At 45.6% G+C, this 21,025-nt stretch overlaps 1 protein-coding gene across 1 annotated transcript in view; it reads left to right on the top strand.

Annotated features, from left to right (window-relative positions):
• Positions 1 to 15,393, top strand: part of LOC107298772 (peroxidasin homolog) — a gene marked incomplete at its 5' end in the record, with an annotated part of 57,346 nt that extends 41,953 nt beyond the window's left edge. Inside the window, 6 exons of the mRNA XM_029286613.1 lie at positions 2,784 to 4,287; positions 7,254 to 7,388; positions 8,564 to 8,772; positions 13,010 to 13,112; positions 14,263 to 14,350; positions 15,289 to 15,393. Of these exons, the coding sequence (XP_029142446.1) occupies positions 2,784 to 4,287; positions 7,254 to 7,388; positions 8,564 to 8,772; positions 13,010 to 13,112; positions 14,263 to 14,350; positions 15,289 to 15,387 (2,138 nt within the window). The remainder of the gene's footprint in view (positions 1 to 2,783; positions 4,288 to 7,253; positions 7,389 to 8,563; positions 8,773 to 13,009; positions 13,113 to 14,262; positions 14,351 to 15,288) is intronic.
• Positions 15,394 to 21,025: the final 5,632 nt, after the last annotated feature.

Raw genomic sequence — 21,025 nt, 5'->3', positions numbered from 1 at the left:
CCACCCGTTGCTTCTTGTCCTGCCTTCAGGCGCTTTGGAGAATAGCTTGACTCCCTCTTCTTTATGGCAACCCCTGAGATATTGGAACACTGCTATCATGTCCCCCCTCATCCTTCTCTTCATTAAACTAGACATACCCAATTCCAGCAGCCGTTCCTTATATGCTTTAGCCTCCAGTCCCCTAATCATCTTTGTTGCTTTTCTCTGTACTCTTTCTAAAGTCTCAACTGTTACAGTCCCTTCCAGCACTGAAGATGTTATCTAGTTGGGTAATGCAATGTCTACAAGCAAATAACCAAGCTCAGAGAGCACCAAGGATACTACAGTCCTCCTCCTCCACCTGCTCTCCTTCTCTTTCTCCTTCTTTTCCTTCTTATGTCTGCAAACATCAACCCCTTCTAGCACTGATGATGTTACCTAGCTGGGTAATGAAACGTCTGCAAGAAAACAACCAAGTCCAGAGAGCACCAAGGATCCCACAGTTGAACACTGAGATACAAATATTCTTTTCTGTTGGTAACAATCAACCAGTCAGGAATTTAACTGGGGGGGGAAATATTATAATATAGAAATTGAAGTTTGCAAGATACGATGAGCTACTAAAAGAGTCACATTCTGTCCCTCCCAAACAGGAGACCCAAAACACCGAATGAACTGCTGGCCCTTTTCCGATATCCGCGGGACCCCTACACCATCGAGACAGCTCGGGCTGGAGAAATCTTTGAAAGAACCTTGCAGCTCATTCAGGATCATGTGCAGCAAGGATTATTCGTGGACATGAACGGAACGGGTATAATGTGAAATACTGCTCCTGCTTTATTTAGTCTTAAAAATATATTCCTGAAAAAAAAAACGATTTAGTTTTTTCTTGCTAAGGGGTTAGGAGGAGCACCAGACCTTCCTGCAAAATTTATTGGGCATTTCCTATATTCTAGGCATCCTCTACTAAAGTCCTAGGCCCGTGGTGGCGAACCTATGGCATGTGTGCCACAGGTGGCATGCAGAGCCCTCTCTGTGGGCACGTGCGTCATCGCCCCAGTCCTAGGCCTTCAGCGGGGTTTTATAAAACCTTTTCGCTTTAGGCCTCCACCGCTGTGTGCAAAAAAAAAAAAAGGTTCAATCAATCAATTTCAACTTCTCGCAGGAAAAAAAGTTCTCAAAGTTGGAATTGATTGATTGAACTTTTTAGTCCCACCCAGTCTGCCGTTACCACCGCAGCCACGCCCACCCAATGGGCCACACCCACCCAACGGGCCACGCCCACCCGGCACCCGACGATACATAAGTGGGTTTTGGGTTGCAGTTTGGGCACCCGGTCTCTACAAGGTTCGCCATCACTGTCCTAGGCTGTTAAATTATCCCATTATGAAATCTGGAAAGCCATTTTTAAAAAAAATAAAATTACATAATTTAATATTGAATGGCTGTGTCCCGAACACCTAGAGACCTAGCACAGGTAGTCATTGACTTACAACCTTTCATTTAGCGACCGTTCGAAGTTACAATGGCACGGGGGAAAAAAGTGAGAGCTGACCACGTTTCACACAACCGTCTCAGCGTGCCCCCGGTCACGTGATCAAAAATTGGATGCTTGGCAACTGACTCGTGTTGATGACTTTCGCAGTGTCACCTAATCAACTTTTGCAATCTTCCAGCAAGCAAAGTAAATAGGGTAGCCAGATTCACTTAACAACCACGTCACTAAGTGAACAACTACAGTGATTCATTTAACACCTGTGGCTCGAAAAGTCGTAAAATGGGGCAAAACTTAGTTAACAACTGTCTCACTTAGCAACGGAAACTTTGGCTCCGTTGTGGCCGTAAGTTGAGGTTTGGAACAGACATAAACCATCAGGAAAAAGACGGTAGCATCTCATAAACTCACAGAGCCCAGGTGGCAAGGAAGCTGGGAAGAAGCATCCCAAACCACTGAAAGAGACGCTGCCTTCATGATCTGAGAAATTCTCTTCATTAGTGTTTCCCACCCCCCAAGACAAGGAACAATGCTGGGTTTGGCAGCAAAGTTAAGCAGATTGCAGGAAAGTAGAAGACTAGAAAGTGGGAGGCCGTGAGTTCAAGTCCCGCCTTAGCCATGAAAATCGGCTGGATGACTTTGAGCTAATCACAAAGAGATGGTAAGTTCAAGTCCCGCCTTAGCCATGAAAGCTGGCTGGATGACTTTGGGTCAATCACTAGGAGACTTGTGAGTTCTAGTCCTGCCTTAGGCAGGAAAGCCGACTGGGTGACTTTGAGCCAATCGCCAGGAGACTGTGAGTTCTAGTCCTGCCTTAGCCATGAAAGCCACCTGGATGACTTTGAGCCAATCACCAGAAGATAGTGAGTTCAAGTCCCGCCTTAGCCATAAAGTTGGCTGGATGACTTTGAGCCAATCACAAAGAGATGGTGAGTTCAAGTCCCACCTTAAGTGTGAAAGCTGGCTGGGTGACTTTGGGCCAATCACCAGGAGATGGTGAGTTCTAGTCCTGCCTTAGCCATGAAAGCTGGCTGGATGACTTTGAGCCAATCGCCAGAAGATAGTGAGTTCTAGTCCCGCCTTAGGTATATGAAAGCCAGTTGGGTGACTTTGACCCAGTCCCTCTCTCCCAACCCAATTCATCTCATGGGATTGTTGTTGTGGGGAAAGAGAAAGGTGTGTTAGATATGTTCACCACCTTGAGTTATTTGTAAAAATAATAAAGGCAGGAAACAAACAAACAAGCAAACAAATGTAGCTCATCTATTTTGATTCTAACTCCAATTCAACATTTTATCTTGTCTTGCAGGCTATCGCTACAACGATCTTGTTTCCCCACACTACCTGAACATGATTGCCAACTTATCGGGCTGCTCCGCCCACCGCCGCACCCCCAACTGCTCCGACCTCTGTTTCCACAAGAAGTACCGGACTCACGATGGGTCTTGCAATAACCTCCAGCATCCTATGTGGGGCGCATCCCTCACGGCCTTCCAACGGCTGCTGAAGCCCGCCTACCAAAACGGCTTCAACCTCCCCCGTGGCTTCTCCTTGGTGGAAGATTCCAGGGACCTCCCCCTCCCTCTGCCTCGCTTGGTCTCGACTGCCCTGATTGGCACGGAGACCATCACCCCGGATGACCAGTTCACTCACATGCTTATGCAGTGGGGGCAGTTTCTGGACCACGACTTGGACCAGACAGTGGCTGCCATCAGCATGGCGCGTTTCTCGGATGGGGCGTCATGCAGTCAAGTATGCAGCAATGATCCCCCTTGCTTCTCCATTATGATCCCCAAGAATGACCCCCGGGTACGCCGAGGACGGTGCATGTTCTTTGTGCGTTCCAGCCCCGTGTGCGGCAGCGGGATGACCTCTCTGCTGTTGAACTCCGTCTACCCCCGGGAGCAGATCAACCATCTCACCTCCTTCATCGACGCTTCCAACGTCTACGGCAGCACGGAACAGGAGTCCCTCGAACTGCGGGATCTCAGCAACCAGAACGGGCGTCTGAAGTCAGGCCAGCTGGCTCCGAGTTCAGGAAAACCCCTCCTGCCTTTTGCCACCGGACCGCCGACTGAGTGCATGCGGGATGAAAGTGAGAGCCCGGTGCCGTGTTTCTTGGCTGGGGATCACCGGGCCAACGAGCAACTGGGATTGACTTCCATGCACACTTTGTGGTTCCGCGAGCATAACCGGGTGGCCACCCAGCTCCAGGCTTTGAACCCTCACTGGGATGGCGACATCATCTATCACGAGGCTCGCAAGATTGTGGGGGCCCTGATGCAGCACATCACCTACTCCCACTGGCTTCCCAAGATCCTCGGAGAAGCTGGGATGAAGGTCATGGGGGACTACAAAGGCTACGAGCCCACCACCAATGCTGGCATCCTGAATGTTTTTGCCACCGCGGCTTTTCGCTTCGGCCACACCCTCATCCACCCACAACTCTACCGGCTGAACGAAACGTTCCAGACCATCCAGCAAGGCCATGTCCCGCTTCACAAGGCGTTCTTCTCCCCGTTCCGGATCATCCAGGAGGGCGGCGTCGATCCCCTTCTGCGTGGGCTCTTTGGGGTCCCTGGGAAAATGCGGGTGCCTTCTGAACTCCTCAATATGGAGCTGACAGAGAAGCTGTTTTCAATGGTGCACTCGGTCTCCCTAGACCTGGCAGCCATCAACATCCAGAGAGGACGCGATCATGGCATCCCTCCTTATAATGATTTCCGGGTCTTCTGCAACCTCACCTCTGTTCAGGAGTTTGACGATCTCAAGAATGAAATTAAAAATCTGGAGATCAGGGAGAAACTTAGGAGGTACAGTGAACATGAGCAATTGATGCTAAAGAAGCTTCCATTTCTTGTCGTTCTCCTCCTCCTCCTCCTCCTCCATTCAACTTACAGAGCCACCCATCCCATCTAAGTCACTCTCCTCACAAACAATCCAATAATCTTAGCTTAATCATCTAAGCGACAACAGGTTAAAAACAATCCAATAAAAGCAACAACAAAAACCAAGATACAAATGTCTATAAAAACCATACATCAGTGGTGGCGAACCTATGGCATGCATGCCAGAGGTGGCACTCATTGCCCTCTCTGTGGGCACGCGTACTGTCGCCCCACCCCCGCCACCCCTCCACAGCCCCCTCCTCACCAGCAGCTCCCCCAGAGAAGAGTTGCCCCCGGGCGCGGCCCATGCAGAGCAGCGCAGCCAAGGACATGGCAGCTGGGCAGCAGGGACAAGACTCCACCCTCGTGCCCCGTTGCACACAGATGATGTTGTGGGGCGTGGGGCATTGCCGCCATGGCGCTGCAGGGCTGCCTTGGCGATCTGTGGTGGGCTGTGGAGGTGGTGGGTGGCCCTGCAGGTGGGTGGGGCGGGGATGGAATGGGGGCGAGGTGGGTGGAGCAGGGGGCACAGCAGGCAGGGTGGGGGCCAATTTTTGGACACTCGGTCTCTAAAAGGTTTGCCATCACTGCCATACATAATCAATTTAAAACAGAAAATTTTAATCAACAGCAGAATCCATTGGACCAGCAGCTCAATACAGCTATTCTAAGAGCTCTCCACCATTGCCGAACCCCCAGGCAGAGAGGCAGAGCCATGCCTTAAAGAGCTTCCTAAAGACTGGGAGGATTGGGGACAATCTAAGGTCCAGGTAGATGACATTCCAAAGGATGGGCACCAAGCAGGAAGGAGTCTCTTTCTGGGTCCTGCCAGATGACACTCTTCCACATACGGGAGCCATTCTTACTTGCTTATATGCCATCAAATCATTTTCAACTCCTAGCAACCACATACAGTATAGTGGCCAAAATTGTGGAAACCTTTTGGGGAAAGTGTACAGTAGAAATGCCCCCTTTGGTTAAGTTTCCACCCATTGTTCTTCTAATTTCTTTATAACTGTAGCCTTGTTCACTTAATAATACTATTTTACATCGCTTTCTGGGCGACCAGTCAACTCTTTGCACCATGACTTTAATTTTATTACGTTTTACAAGCTCACTCAATGAAAGAACACAAAAAAACCCAACCAACTTGATAGCCATCACATAACACACTGACCAATGTCCTCCTCTCAGCTTCAATACAGGACATCGATCACTGGATCCTACTGTGATCTGATTGGCTCATGGCCAAAACAAGATGTCGCCTGATTGGCTCTCTAAACACTCACGCTCATTGGCTACAATCGGATGAAGGAAAGCTACCTGAGATCAACCTAAGCAAGTTGTGCTTCCTTTTTCTGGTTATTTGGCTATAACTTTTCATAGAATACAGTACAGATAATTGAACAAGCTTTGTTGCATTACATTCTTGATTAAATTATCTTTCCATTGATATATAATTTTATGGTACTACTCCAAACAAAAGCGGTGTTATTAGCCATCAAACCTCAAAAATACACTTTTCCCAAAAGGTTTCCACAATTTTGGCCACTAGCTAGATCTCCGTGACAATGTATCCCTAACCTGGCTTTTCAAGTCTCCCAAGGGTACACTCGTCACCTGTGTAACCATTCTGGCTTAAACTTGGTTAAACTTTATTATGGATAAAGGTAAAGGTTTCCCCTGTCCAGTTATGTCCGACTCTAAGAGGACAGTGTTCATCTCAGTTTCTTAGCCGAGGGAACCAGCATTGTTTGAAGACATTTCCGTGTTCATATGGCCAGCACAGCTATGCCAGGGTGCACGGAATGCTGTTACCTTCCCAACAAAGTGGTACCTATTCATCTACTTCCATTTGCATGCTTTCAAACTGCTAGGCGGACAGGAGCTGGGACAAATAACAGGACCTCACCCAGCCACGCAGTACTTGGGTCTCAAACCTGGGCTGTTGATTTTCCAGCTGACAAGCTCGGTGTCTTTCATGGTGAGCAGTTATGCCCCCTGGCTCTTTGTGGATATGTGCTATCAATTTTGACATTGCAGCTATTCTGGAATCGTGAACTGAGATGCGTTATAGTTCTGATCCAGATAGCATAAACTCCACGAAAATGGTTTTAAACAAATATTTATTGTTCAGGAATTCTAAGCAGAGACTTACTTTGCAGTAGATACATCCGGTCATATTCATATCTGTCCATTCACGTCGGTAAAAAGGAATAATTTCTCCATCTCAGCTAGGCATGGTTACGGATGCCAATCAATGTGTGCATGATGCTTTGATTAAACAAAGGCTTTTCCTGCCTGAGCAGAGGGTTGGACTAGATGACCTCCAAGGTCCCTTCCAATTTTTATTATTATTATTATTATTATTATTATTATTATTATTATTATTATTATTATTATTATTATTATTATTATTATTATTATTATTATTATTATTATTATTATTATTATTATTATTATTATTATTATTACCCTGGCACGTAGCCAGGACATCCTGTAATAAACTTTGAAGCCCCTCCCACTGACTAGATAAGATATAGGACTGACTAACAACTAGACTACATTTCCCAGGGGCCATCTCTTAAGGAGACAGCGTTTAACCCTTTAAATGCTAAATGCTCTAACACAGTTCTTAATTCCTAAGCTAGCTATATAATGGACCAGATGTCTATATACTGGTCCAGCACAGCAGCTCTCCCAGTCTAATATCACAGGCAAGATATCTGTCCAATATTGTGCTAGGTTTACCTGTTACCACTTCTTAAGGCTAAACATACTCAATTCCCTTCGTCCCTCCTTGATGAAAGATAAAAATTTAATTCCCATGAAAAGCTTTGCTCTGAATCTGCTCCATGTCTCTAAATCCATTTCCTCCTCCGCTCCTGCAGCTTATACGGAATTACAAAAAATATCGACCTCTTTCCAGCCTTGATGGTAGAAGATCTTATCCCGGGAAGCAGAGTAGGACCAACACTCATGTGTTTATTGGTGACCCAGTTCAGAAGACTCCGAGATGGCGACAGGTAATTTCCCAATTTTTCCTCAGAAACCAAGTCCCTCTGCCAGCTTCTTCAGTCTTACAGCCAGCAGATGTGCTAGACCAGCGGTTCTCAACCTATGGGTCGCGACCCCATTTGGGGTCGATCGACCATTTCGCGGGGGTCGCCAAGCAAGGCTGTCCGCCATTTTTTTTGCTCGCCATTTTTTTTGTCCGCCATTTTTTTCCCTTTTCCGGTGGGTGCCTTACCTCCCTTGGGCTGGGCCAGCTGGTGGTCGGCCTGCTCCGTCTCTGCCGCTTGCCAGCTACGCCTCGGCCGGCGCAGGGGGCGGAACCACACATGCGCAGCACTCCTGGGCAGGGAAAGTCCTCGACTTACGACCGGTTGGGTAGTCCTCAACTTACGACCGGTTTAGTCCTCGACTTACGACCAGTTTAGTCCTCGACTTACGACCGGTTGGGGGTCGCGGCATTAAAAAGGTTGAGAACCACTGTGCTAGACGTCAGTCCCCATCAACCTTGCCAGAAAGATCGTGCTAGTTGACATCCAGCAATACATCTGGAGAGCACCAAATTGGAGAAAATCGCTCTTCATCTTTTCACCCAAGCAATTTGCTGTTGAGGTGATTTATCGCAATTTATTATTTGTTGTAGCTACTTATATCTTACTTTTCAGGATAATAGTTTCCTTGAAAGGGGCTTTCAATCCAGAGTAAAAATTATGAACAAAATGCAGTGTTTGATTATTTTATTTATTGTTAAATCCCATAGACCAGATTGCCTTTCCCCCCATTCCCTTGAGGAATCTGTTGCTTTATTCAAGACGCTATTGTATCCTCTTGTTCTTAGTAAATAAACCCTCAAAATAAAGGTGTTACACCATACTGGTGAGCAGGGGCAAAATAGATTGTACCAAATCAGGGATGCTAAAGGGTGAGGTGAGTTTAAAATAAATTAAGAGGCAGGCACCACTCTCCAATGGAAGGCCCATCCAACAGTGGGAAGGCTGATGAAGAAGAGGCAGTCACATCTTACAACTAACTTAAACTCTCTTTAAACATTTTAGCTCAGCCCCCTCCCTGTAGGGATTTTAACAAACAGGGGAAAATGTTGCTTCCCTCTCTTGTTACAGCATTTCAAGCTCGGCCCGAAATTCTCCAGACGTTCCACATCCTCACTTTTTTGTTTTTGCTCTATTAGGTTTTGGTATGAAAACCCAGGTGTGTTTACTTCAGCCCAGCTCACGGAAATCAAGCAGGGGTCCTTGGCCCGCATCGTCTGTGACAACAGCGATCACATCCAGCAGCTCCAGAGGGATGTCTTCCAGGTGGCCTCCTTCCCACAAGGCATGGTGGACTGCAGGGAAATCCCCCAGGTGGATCTGCGCTTGTGGAAAGACTGTTGCGAAGGTGAAGGAATCCCCAGCAAGGTGACACTTTGCTGGGATAGGTCAAAAAAGTGCCTTTCTACACTTAGAACAGGGTTTTTCAACCAGTGGAACGGGTACCACCTGTGGTACATTGGCACCTGGCAGGTGGTATGTGACCATCCTAGAAAAGTGGTAGCGGGGGAGGGGAATGAGGTGAACCGGTGGCAGCACCGCACAAGCCTGAGCGAGAGATGGCAGGAGCTGCAGGGCTGTCAGGGCTCAGTGGAAGCGCCAGGATCAGCGCCAGGCTCCAGCTGGAGCTCGGCGCTGATCCTGGTGCTTCTGCTGAGCCCTGAAGAAGCACCAATCAGCTGGAAAGCAGCACTGATCCTGAGCTTCTGCTGGAATGTTGCAGCCTCTCCAGGGTCTTGTGATTTACATTCAGATGTTTGGCAACTAATTCATATTTATGACGGTCACAGTGTCCCAGGGTCATGTAAAGTGATCAAAACTTGCTGCAACCACCCAGCAGACGGGGGGGGGGGGGATAAAAATTAAACACACCCCCACCCCACCCCCGCTGCCAATCCTCAACAGAAATGCTCACAACAATGAAAACCTCTGACAGGAGGAAGAGCGCCGCCGGGCGGGCAGGCAGGTGTCTTGCTCAGCTGTGGCTTGGGGGGCACTTTTTTCAGTGCCATTGTAACTTCAAACAGTCAGTAAGCGAACTGTTGTAAGTCGAGGACTACCTTACTTCATCACTTTTTCCCCTTTTTTGGGGGGGTCATCAAGTTTTTGACGCCTTGCTAGGCGACTGGTGGTACTCGGATGATCTCATATCCTAAAAGTGGTGCAATGGGTGAAAAGGTTGAAAAGCCCTGACTTAGAAGACACACTTGTCAAACTAAGACCTTAAAAAAAAAACAACGAATTTTGTAAGGTCCTTGGTGTTCTCTGAGCTTGGTTATTTTCTTGCAGACCTTCCATTACCCAATTAGGTAACATCATCAAGGCTGCAAGAGAGTGGGGTTGAGGAGGAGGAGGAGGAGGAGGAGGAGGAGGAGGAGGAGGAGGACTGTGTGGTCCTTGGTGCTCTCTGAGTTTGGTTGTTTTCTTGCAGACATTTTATTCCCCAATTAGCTTGTGGGAGACAGGTGGCAGAGACTGTTACACAAAGAATGATCCATTACCAAAATCCACTGATTCTGGGGTCCTGCCCTCAACCTCTAAAACAGTGGTTCTCAACCTTTTTAATGCCGCGACCCCAACCGGTCGTAAGTCGAGGACTAAACCGGTCGTAAGTCGAGGACTAAACCGGTCGTAAGTCGAGGACTAAACCGGTCGTAAGTCGAGGACTAAACCGGTCGTAAGTCGAGGACTTTCCCAACCGGTCGTAAGTCGAGGACTTTCCCTGCCCGGGAGCACCGTGCATGCGTGGTTCCGCCCCCTGCGCCGGCCGAGGCGTAGCTGGCAAGCGGCAGAGACGGAGCAGGCCGACCACCAGCTGGCCCAGCCCAAGGGAGGTAAGGCACCTGCCGGAAAAGGGGAAAAAATGGCAGAAAAAAAAATGGCGGACAGCCTTGCTTGGCGACCCCCGTGAAATGGTCGATCGACCCCAAATGGGGTCCCGACCCACAGGTTGAGAACCACTGCTCTAAAAAGTGGGAAACAATTCATATATTTTTATCCAGATGATGGAAGGGAAGGCCTGCTTCTAGGTGGAGAAGAAAGACCCGGTGATACATGGTAGCTAAGTCATGGACTTCATAAGAAAAAAGCAGGAATGGAATTGCACTCAAACCCAGTAAAAGAGAATATCTACATCTCAGAGATGAATTAGGGAATCCTTGGTGCTCTCTGAGTTTGACTTGCTTTCTTGCAGACGTTTCATGACCTAACTAGGTAACATCATCAATGCTAGAAAGGGGTGGGCTTTACTCCCTGTGGTGACTTGCCTTGTCGTTGGTGGGAATACTGTTTTCGTCTTGGTGGATTTTTGGTTAGTCTATTGTTTACAGTTCGATTCTTTGTGCTGGTAGTTTTTGATTGGGCTATTGTTTATTGCTTGATTGTTGGTCTGTCTTGGAGTTAATCTCTGCTTATCTGGGTGTTGATTGCTGGTGAGGAGATGTTTTGGTCTGTTTCCTTTTTCAGCTTCCATCACGTCTTCAAACTGCCAGTTTGGATGCACCCTGCTAGTCTTCTGCCTGTCTCTCCTACATAGTGGCTGTTACAGACTCTTCTAGAACTGATGATGTTGCTTAGTTGGGTAATGAAACGTCTGTAAGAAAACAATGAAGCTCACAGACCCGTTGAACCCTGAGCTATAGATATTCTTTTATTGGATTTCTGAGTGCAATTCAATGCCTACTTTGTAACTCCACCCTGAGTTACAAATATTCTCTTCTAAACCAATTTTAGAAGGTGGTGATGGACATTGATTACAGCAGGAAGAAAAAGAATTTAAGATTTTAGGTCTGATTTCCATCAATCCAACAGCTGTTTCTGGATGATGTTGGTCACTTATGCTCTGCCCATTCTCAGGAGAATATGGAGTTCGTTCATAATCATCTCTGATCTGTGACTGTAATAAAAAATTGATTGATCATCAGTTCTTCCTTTGTCCTTCATCTTCTACCCACTCCACCCTATTTGCCTCAGGGAGCCACATTCCTGGAGTATTTTCCTAAGGAAAATCGGTGGGGCTCTCTCTCTGTCTGGTCGTGTATGAACCATAGACACACCCATGCATAAAGTTGTTGTTGAAAGGTGGAGAAAGGGAAGGATAAAAGAAGTGAGAATTCACCTATCGTGACCTTCAGTGTAGGTAGCGTGACATAGTCCTTGCATAAAAGTGCAAGCTGATACATGCATGTTAAGAAATTTCATTCTTTGTGACACACGGAGTTGAATCTTCTGATGAATTTAACTAATAATAATAATAATAATAATAATAATAATAATAATAATAATAATAATAATAATAATAATAATAATAATAATAATAATAATAATAATAATAATAAAGTTGGAAGGGACCTTGGAGGTCATCGAGTCCAACCGCCTGCTCAGGCAGGAAACCCTAAACCATTTCGGACAAATGGCTGTCCAGTCTCTTCTTAAAAACCTCCAGTCTTGGAGCATTCACAGCTTCTGGAGGCAGGTTGTTCCACTGGTTAATTGTTCTAACTGTCAGGAAGGTTCTCCTTAGTTCTAGGTTGCTTCTCTCTTTGGTTAGTTTTCACCCGTTGCTTCTTGTCCTGCCTTCAGGCGCTTTGGAGGATAGCTTGACTCCCTCTTCTTTGTGGCAGCCCCTGAGATATTGGAACACTGCCATCATGTCCTCCCTCGTCCTTCTCTTCATTAAATTGGACATAACCCAATTCCAGCAACTGTTCCTTATATGTTTTAGCCTCCAGTCCCCTAATCATCTTTGTTGCTCTTCTCTGTACTCTTTCTAGAGTCTCAGCATCTTTTTTACATCGTGGTGACCAAAACTGGATGCAGTATTCCATGTGTGGCCTTACCAAGGCCTTGTAAAGTGGTTCAGCCATTTCCCAAGGAATGATATGTTTGAGGCATCTGTTTTCAAATATTGTATAGAAAATAGAATAATAAGGTTGGAAGGGACCTTGGAGGTCTTCTAGTCCAACCCCTTGCTCAAGCAGGAGAATCTATTCCATTCCAGACAAATGGCTGTCCAGTCTCTTATTGAAAGAGTGATGGAGTGATGGAGCACTCATCACTCCAGGAGACAAGCCATTCCACTGATTGATTGTTTTCACTGTCAGAAAACTCCTCCTTAGTTCTGAGTTGAATCTCTCTTTATTGATTTCCCACCTGTTAATTCTTGTCCTGCCCTCCAGAGCCTTTATCATTTTTGGTGCTCTTCTCTGCACGTCTCCACACCTTTTTTGTACCAAGGTGACGAGAAATATATGTAGCATTCCAAGGGTGGCCTCACTCTTATCCTAAATAAGAGAATTTCTTGGAGAAAGTAAATGTTCCCCCGTTGATGTTTAGATGTGGTCCTTTTCAGATATCCAGTTTGTGTCCGTTTCTTATGCGTTTTCTTCAATAAAAATGTCAAGGGGTGTTGCTGACCTGAGATTAGCTTCTGGGGAAGAGAAGTGAACATATGGTTTTATATAAAACCCATTTAGCTGGTTTTCCCCGTTATCGTCTCCATGCGGGAAGAATGAAGAAAGTTAAGATGACAGATACGGGCCTTTATGAGTTTTTCAAAAGTCGTCAAGCTCTCCTTCTTGTCCTAGATTGCAACACAAGGGCTCTCTCACAGCAGTTCCGAAGCAAAAGATCACCCATCTTCAGCTATCCAGAAGAAAATCCATCCAAGGCCACCTTAGAAGGACCAAGGTATCTTTCTCGGCTTCTTCTTCATACACTTACGTAGCTAAGGTTGATTGGAATCTGTTTAAAAACTCATCCTCTGTATATTTTTTTTGCACAATCAATGCATTTCTGGAGCTTGTCCATAGAAGGGCTAAGGCAACCACAGCTACATTGTGTGTGGAGTTCAAATCCCAGAATTCCCCAGTCAGATGAAGAAGCCAATTGAGAAACATTGGACTAAGCCCGTGGTGGCGAATCTATGGCACGCGTGCCACAGGTGGCACGCAGAGTCCTCTCTGTGGGCACCCGCGCCATTGCCCCAGTCCTAGGCCTTCAGCTGGGTTTTATAAAACCTTTTCATTTTAGGCCTTCACCACCCTGTGCAAAAAAAAAAAAAAGGTTCAATCAATCAATCAATTTTAACTTTTCGCTGGAAAAGAAAAGATCTCGCAAAGTTGGAATTGATTGATTGAACTTTTTAGTTCCGCCCAGTCTGCCGTTACCACCGCAGCCACACCCACTCAATGGGCCACGCCCACCCAATGGGGCACATCCACCCAATGGGGCTCACCCACCCGGCACCCGACGATACATAAGTGGGTTTTGGGGTGCAATTTGGGCACTCGGTCTCTAAAAGGTTCGCCATCACTGGACTAAGCTAAGGCTACCAGATGTGGTTTGAGAAATTGACCGCAGTATAGTGGTTATTGGTTTAGTAGTTAAGGCAACAGGCTAGAAACCAGGAGACGGTGAGTTCTAGTCCCACCTTAGGCATGAAAGCCAGCTGGATGACTGGGCCAATCCTTCTCTCTCAGCCCAACCCACCTCACAGGTTATTGTGGGGAAAATAGAATAAGGAAGAAGCATTATGAACGTTGGCCGCCTTGAACTATTCATAAAAATAAGAAAGTGGGTGGAACAGAACCGAACAGAATAGGAATGGAATAGGTTTATTGGCCAAGTGTGATTAGACACACAAAGAATGAAAATCTAAAAATAAGATTAAAATAGCAACGAGGTAGCGTTGCCTTCAACCTTTTGCTTCCATCTAGTTGCCCAAAGCAGGATATCTCTCCCCCAACTTTATCTGAAGCTCTTATGCAAACACACACTCTCTCTCACTCACACACACTCCAGAAAAGCTCTAGTCTTTCTCTTATTCACTCCTTGACAGGGTGGAGGAATCACCTTTGAACCCAGAAGAAGACCTCAGATCTTTAGTGAAGGAACTTGAGCAAACCATCCTTTCTCTTCGGAAGCAGGTACCTGGGTGGGGAGATCTGGGTTATATCACCTTCTGTTTCAAAGTCCCTGACATTTGCAAGGATTATTGGCTTTGTGCACCCTATGATTTGGACTTAGCAAAAGGCGCAGACCTTGCCAATTATGATTTTCTAAATCATGATAACATAAACCGTGGTATATGTGGGACTCTAGTCATCAGGCAATCTCTGCTGCAGCCTTCCTCAGTCTTTTACTCTCTGGATGTCTTAAACTGCACTTTCCGTCATGCTATTAGGCAGGCCATTGGGGCAATAGTCTAGCACAGACATGTCAAACACAAGGCCCAGGGGCCAGATGCGGCCCGTGACGTGGTTTCATGTGGCCCGCAAAGCCATCCTGGAAACAGTGAGGGAATGGCCCCTGCTGCCTTGGCCCCGGCCCAGGCTGGTCAGGAGCCAATGTACAATTTTGTGGTGGCCATCTATGCTGAAACGCATTCAGTCTTAGCTCCACAAGGCCATCCAGAAACAGCGAGGAACCAGCCCCTGCCGCGTCGGCCCCGCCCCCTGGGTGCATGCTGGGGAGGTGTCACCCTTTGTGAGGAATGAAGAAATGGACCATGCCTTGGCGCTTGCCCCGTTCCCACCCCCTTCTGCCAGAGACCCTCAGATCTGTCCCACTCCTGCCCAGGCCCCCACAGGCACCCTTGACACAAACGATGTAGAGCTAGCTATGCCCACCCAGTAGGCCACACCCACTCCAGCCATGCCCACCCAGTAGGGCGTGCCCACCCTGGCCACACCTACTCAGCCCCCCCGAGGACAACCGCAATGCTGATGTGGCCCTCAATTAAATTGAGTTTGACACCCCTGTTCTAGCATCTTTGAAGGACACTAAATTAAGGATGACTGCCATGTTCATCGCTTCCCACCTGTTCGAATCTGTTAATCACTCTACTGATTTTCTTTGCTGCCAGGTCAATGGCTTGGAAGGTCAACTGAGAAGACACCAAAGAATTCTTGCTACCAAATATGGCCACCATCAAGAAAATGGAGCAAAGGGGGAAAAAAGATGACCCCACGTAGGTGCTGCTTGAGTCAGAGGACAATCTATGGGTGAAGGAAGGAAGGATGGGTTGCAGAATGTTTTCTGGAGCAGGCCAAGAGCATTGGTGTCCATGGATGGGACAAATGATGACACAGGCATCAAATGACTCAACCTATGCACTTCTATCACCCAGTGGTGTGGTAGATATCATCACTTCATTGATGGCATGACATCAGGATTCCTGTATTGCCATCTTGATGTCATTGTGGCTTATAAAAGACATCAGTCCTTAAGAGTACCACCTGGATTATAAAACTCATTTCTGAGCAGCTGATCCTTCCTAAGCCATCTATTCATCTTCCCCCCACCCCCCAAAAAATATATCTTTTATGGTATTGGTAGTCAATGTTAAAATAGCAGAAGTGCTGACCAGAAGATCCAATGATGGTCTTTCTTCAGCCTGAGCTTTGTTTTCAAGGGGAAAAGTAAGAAGGTCAAAATTCCCTCAAGTTAATCTCGATCCTTAATGACTTAATGGACATGTTCATGTAGTTTTCTCTACATCACCACAGAGGTGGTTTGCTATGGCCTCCTGAGATATTTTTTTTCAGGTTTCCTGTTTAGTTTGCAGATTTGGGATTTCTTGATGGTGTCATATCAAAGTGTCCAAAACATCTAATCCTGCTTAACCTTCGGATATCAGCCAAAGTGAAACAAAAGATTTCCTGAGCTTGATTCCTAGGGGATTCATGGATTCATCCATGTTATTTTCTGGGTGACAATATGGAAGTGATTTGTGTTGGCATTGACCTATTGCAGCATGTGGGCTTTTTTACTTCCCACCTAGTCAACAGCTATGATTTTCTCTGATGGCCTCTGGTTGAAGTACTAATTAGACCTGACTTTACAATATTTAGGTTTTAATCCTAGATCAGATTGCCCACATGTTGCTGCCCATTAAAGCTGAATGACAGAATGACATAGTTGGAAAGAACCTTGGAGGTCTTCTAGTCCAGCTACCTGCTCAAGCAGAAGATCCTATAGCAGGGGTAGGCAATCTTGGCTCTTTTATGACTCATGGACTTCAACTCCCAGAATCCCTGAACCAGCATGGCTCAGCTTGGAAACCTCTCCCTTTCCCCTGAGCGTGGCTGGCTCAGGAATTCTGGGAGTTGAAGTCCACGAATCATAAAAGAGCCAAGGTTGCCTACCCCTGTCCTATACCATTTCAGACAAATGGCTGTCCGATCTCTTCTTAAAAACCTCCAGTGATGGAGTATCTACAACTTCCGAAGGCAAGCCGTTGCACTGATTAATAGTTCTAACTGCAGGAAATTTCTCTTTAGTTCTACATTGGGTCTCTCCTTGATTAGGTTCCATTTGTTGCTTCTTGTCCTGCCTTCAGGCGCTTTGAAAAATAGGTTGACTCCCTCTTCTTTGTGGCAGCCCCTAGTCCTAGTAAATTAGATGTTCTTAAATAGTTCCACTCCAATATATTTTATTTTTTTCCCCATGCTACATTACTTGGGTCTGGCAATAGGCCCAGGTTGTGCTGCACAAGCAGGCCTAGAAACACCTTTCATACTTCAGTTAGTAATATTCATGTTTTCTTACTCGTTTCTTACCCCCCAAGGCTGTTTCAAGTAATTGCCTGCATCTTGCAATTACTTCTCCCTTCAAGAAAAATCAGCTGACTTCAAAAGAGACCATTACTGTCAGTCTCGGGGCTGATTTTCTGCATCAGATCCTGGAGATGTCTGTTTAGGTGGTTGACTCTTTTCTCCCCCGACCTGATAAGAGTTCCAGTTTCTTAAATGCCCAGACTTTCTTAAGAGTGATTTATTTTGAGCTTCCACCTTTCCTCCAGATCTGGAGAAATCTATCACTTAAACACCAAGGATTACAACTCTTAACAACTTTGGACCCAGAATGATGGACTCTAATCCAAAGGTTGGAAGTTGGAATTCAACTGGAGCCCCAGATAGAACACCTGTTCCTAAAGATAAACAAAGCATTGACAAAATATTGAGTATTTACGAAGCAGAGTATCCCACTGGAAACTAAAACTATTCATAACATAGTGATTTTGGGTGCAGAACATAGAACATCAAGAGTTGGAAGGGACCTTGGAGGTCTTCCAGTCCCCTGTCCATTCTGCACAAATGGGTGTCCAATCTCTTCTTAAAAGCCTCCAGTGATGGAGCAGCCACAACTTTCGAAGACAAGCTGTTCCACTGGATGATTGTTCTCACTGCTAGCAAATTTCTCCTTAGTTCTAGGTTGTTTCTCTCCTTGGTTAGTTTCCGTTCATTACTTCCTGATCTTGCTTTATGCTTGCTTTGGAAAATAAGTTGACTCCCTCTTCTTTGTGGCAGCCCCTCAAATGTTGGAACACTGCTATCATGTCCAGTGCTGATATGGACTTATGGGCTTAGTGCAGCTAGCAATGAATTCTAGCATACATTCATTATATTGAAGTAAAAAGGTCAGCCTTGTTCCAAGCTACCTCTTGAAGAGAGACAAGCATGTGAGAGAGAAAGACAGACGACATTCCCTTATGCCTCTTCAAACACAGAAGGACAAAAAATTAAACTATCAATAAGTCAGGTGAAAAACACATCGCACTGGCCTTATCTGTCTCTTTCCATTCATTTTAGCAACTTACAAGTAGATAGAGATGTCGCCATTTCCAGCAGCTATGCACCTTCTCTTCTGCCAGATGCCTGCATCAAAGACCTCACTGCTTCTAAGCTTCAGATGTCCTAGGTCAGTGTTTCTCAACCTTGACAATTTTAAGGCATGTGGACTTCAACTCCCAGAATTCCACAGCCAGCTGAGGAATTCTGGGAGTTGAAGTCCACAAGTCTTAAAGTTGCCAAGGTTGAGGACCCCTTGTCTAAAGCCTTTAAGGCTAGGTAATGCCCAATAACGTTCTTTATCTGACTTTCTTCTCCTCTTCTATAACCAAATTAAACAAATGCATTGAAGTTACCTGTATGCCAGTGGCTGTTATGTTCCACGTTGTACTATATAATAGCTGGTGGATCTTTCTTTGTTGTTGTTGTTAGTTGCGAAGTCGTGTCCGACCCATCGCGACCCCATGGACAACGTTCCTCCAGGCCTTCCTGTCCTCTACCATCTTCTGGAGTCCATTGAAGCTCACGCCTACTGCTTCCGTGACTCCATCCAGCCACCTCCTTCTCTGTCGTCCCCTTCTTCTACTGCCCTCAATCTTTCCCAGGCTCTTCTCCAGTGAGTCCTTCCTTCTCATTAGATGGCCAAAGTACTTGAGTTGCAACTTCAGGATCTGGCCTTCTAAAGAGCAGTCGGGGTTGATCTCCTCTAGGACCGACCAGTTTGATCGCCTTGCAGTCCAGGGGACTCGCAGGAGTCTTCTCCAGCACCATAGTTCAAAGGCCTCCATTCTTTGGCGCTCAGCCTTTCTTATGGTCCAGCTTTCACAGCCATACATTGCAACTGGGAAAACCTCACTTAGCATAGCTATTGTGATTTACTTAGGATTGTAGTTCTTCCAGAGACCTCAGGATCCCTAAATTTTATTTCAAAGATAGTTCCCATGATGGTCATGTTGGAACTGTTCATATTTAAATGTGAAAGTGACTTCAGAAACAGCACGGATTCTTCTTGTTGATTCAGAATCATTCCATGGACCTATATTTGAAGTTCCAGCCAAAGCAATGAGATCTTTATAGTAGTTTATACTGAGAAATTATTCCATCGCTTCAGCTAGAATCATTTTGAATCTGATTTTAGATTTTGAATCAGATCTCTGATGCTCTTTCGTTACATTGAGGTGCTTCAGAAAATTCAGTGGTACTATGCTATACAGGTAGTCCTTGCATCATGACCACTCATTCAGTGACAATGGCATTGAAGGAGTGGTACTTATGACTGGTCCTCAATGCTGTGGCCATCGCAGTACCCTGCAGCCACATAATTGTACTTCAGAAGCTCAGTGATCGGCTCACACTTCTGTCAGTTTCAAGTTGTAATCATAATTTTCAGTTTTCCCTGTTCGCTTCCAACAAGCAAAATCAATGGGGAAACCAGCAGGAAATTGGAAATTATGGTCACATAAGGTCCTTTGTTAATAACCCACACAGTCCTCAGAACAATGGAGTTTCTGTTCCCAGTTAGCATTATTAAATGAGGACTATATGTAATCCACTGTAGTTTACAGTAACCTGTATAATATATTTTAGATAGAGGTTGCCTTTGGCTCTTGGGATAAGGAGATCGCCAGGGACAGTTGGTGCTAACATCCTTGAATGTGAACATTATACTTGTTCTTTCCAAAATAAATTTTCCTACAACATTTCCCAAAGATTAAGGAAGCCCAAGAAACTGCAACAAGTTTATTTTCTGTTACCAGATATGTAGGAGTATTGAAAGAGGGAATTCACAGAAGATCCATTTATAGGTAGAGATCAATTGTCTGTAGCTAAATCTTAAAATTCCAAAGAATCCTCGGCTAAATTGTCTACAGTCCACATTGGATTTTTGATCAACTGTAAAAATGTTGCAGAAGTTCCATTAAAAAAAATCCCCTTCTTTTAAACTAGCACAGGGGTAGGTAAACCTTGGCTCTTTTATGACTCGTGGACTTCAACTCCCAGAATTTCTGAGCCAGCCATGCTGAGGGGAAAGGGAGAGGTTTCCAAGCTGAGCCATGCTGGCTCAGGAATTCTGGGAGTTGAAGTCCACGAGTCATAAAAGAGCCAAGGTTGCCTACCCCTGAACTAGCAGTTTAAATGTGGATTCTTCGGGATATTTTTATAGCCCTTCATGCATCTTCCTATTTTTTCCCTGTGGTAAAAAGCCTCAAACTTCCTTCCTTCCTGTTAGAGCAGCGACTTTCAAACTCAGCAACTCTTAAGATGTGTGCACTTGCATGCTGGTTGGGGAATTCTGGGAGTTGAAGTCCAAGCATCTTAAGAGATGCTGAGTTTAAAAAATACTGTATCCAGAGGTGGTTACCAACCCACCACACTTATCATTTTGTTCCTCCTTTTTTATATGCTTTCCAGTCTCCACTCTAGTTTTTGAAATCTGAGATTTGGAAAATTATACGCTATTCTAGAAAGTGATCACAATAATTGGAAGGAAAAACCCACACCTTATTGCAGACTTATTTTCAGCTTATTTGGGGATCATCTCAAGCAGGGAATTTGATTTTTTTCACAGCAGACACACACTGGCTTGCTGTGTCCCTTTGAATTGTTCCCCAGAACTCTAGACAGCCTTTTTCATTCCTGTGTCACAACGTTGCTCCTAAGTTCAAAAAAAAGGCAAGGTTTGCATTGTGTTCATGAAATACACAGTTGGTCATGCCCCGCTATCTACAGATGCCTCTGGATCCAGCAGAGATTCTCCTTCTCCTCAACTTGGGGGAAGAAAATTCATTTATTTCCAATTCTGCTCCAGGAAATTACAAATAAAGTTGTTGTTTTCTTTCAGAAGACATTTGGGTCCATTTATTTCTCCTGCCCTTTTCCTATGACTTCCTCCATAAAAATTCAGTATCTCTCTCTCTATTATTTGGAATGTATTTCTCTCCTTCGCCAAACCAGCTGTCATCACAAAATGCAAGCATACCGTGAAAATAAGACTGGCAGGCGGGGCCATTTCCAGTGCTCGCGGCAGGA

This window comes from Protobothrops mucrosquamatus, unplaced genomic scaffold (genome assembly GCF_001527695.2).
Source record: "Protobothrops mucrosquamatus isolate PMUCROS unplaced genomic scaffold, P.Mucros_1.0 scaffold4267, whole genome shotgun sequence".
Taxonomy (NCBI): Eukaryota; Metazoa; Chordata; class Lepidosauria; order Squamata; family Viperidae; genus Protobothrops; species Protobothrops mucrosquamatus.
Note: the sequence above shows the minus strand (reverse complement) of the source record. Positions and strands in the feature narration are given on the sequence as shown.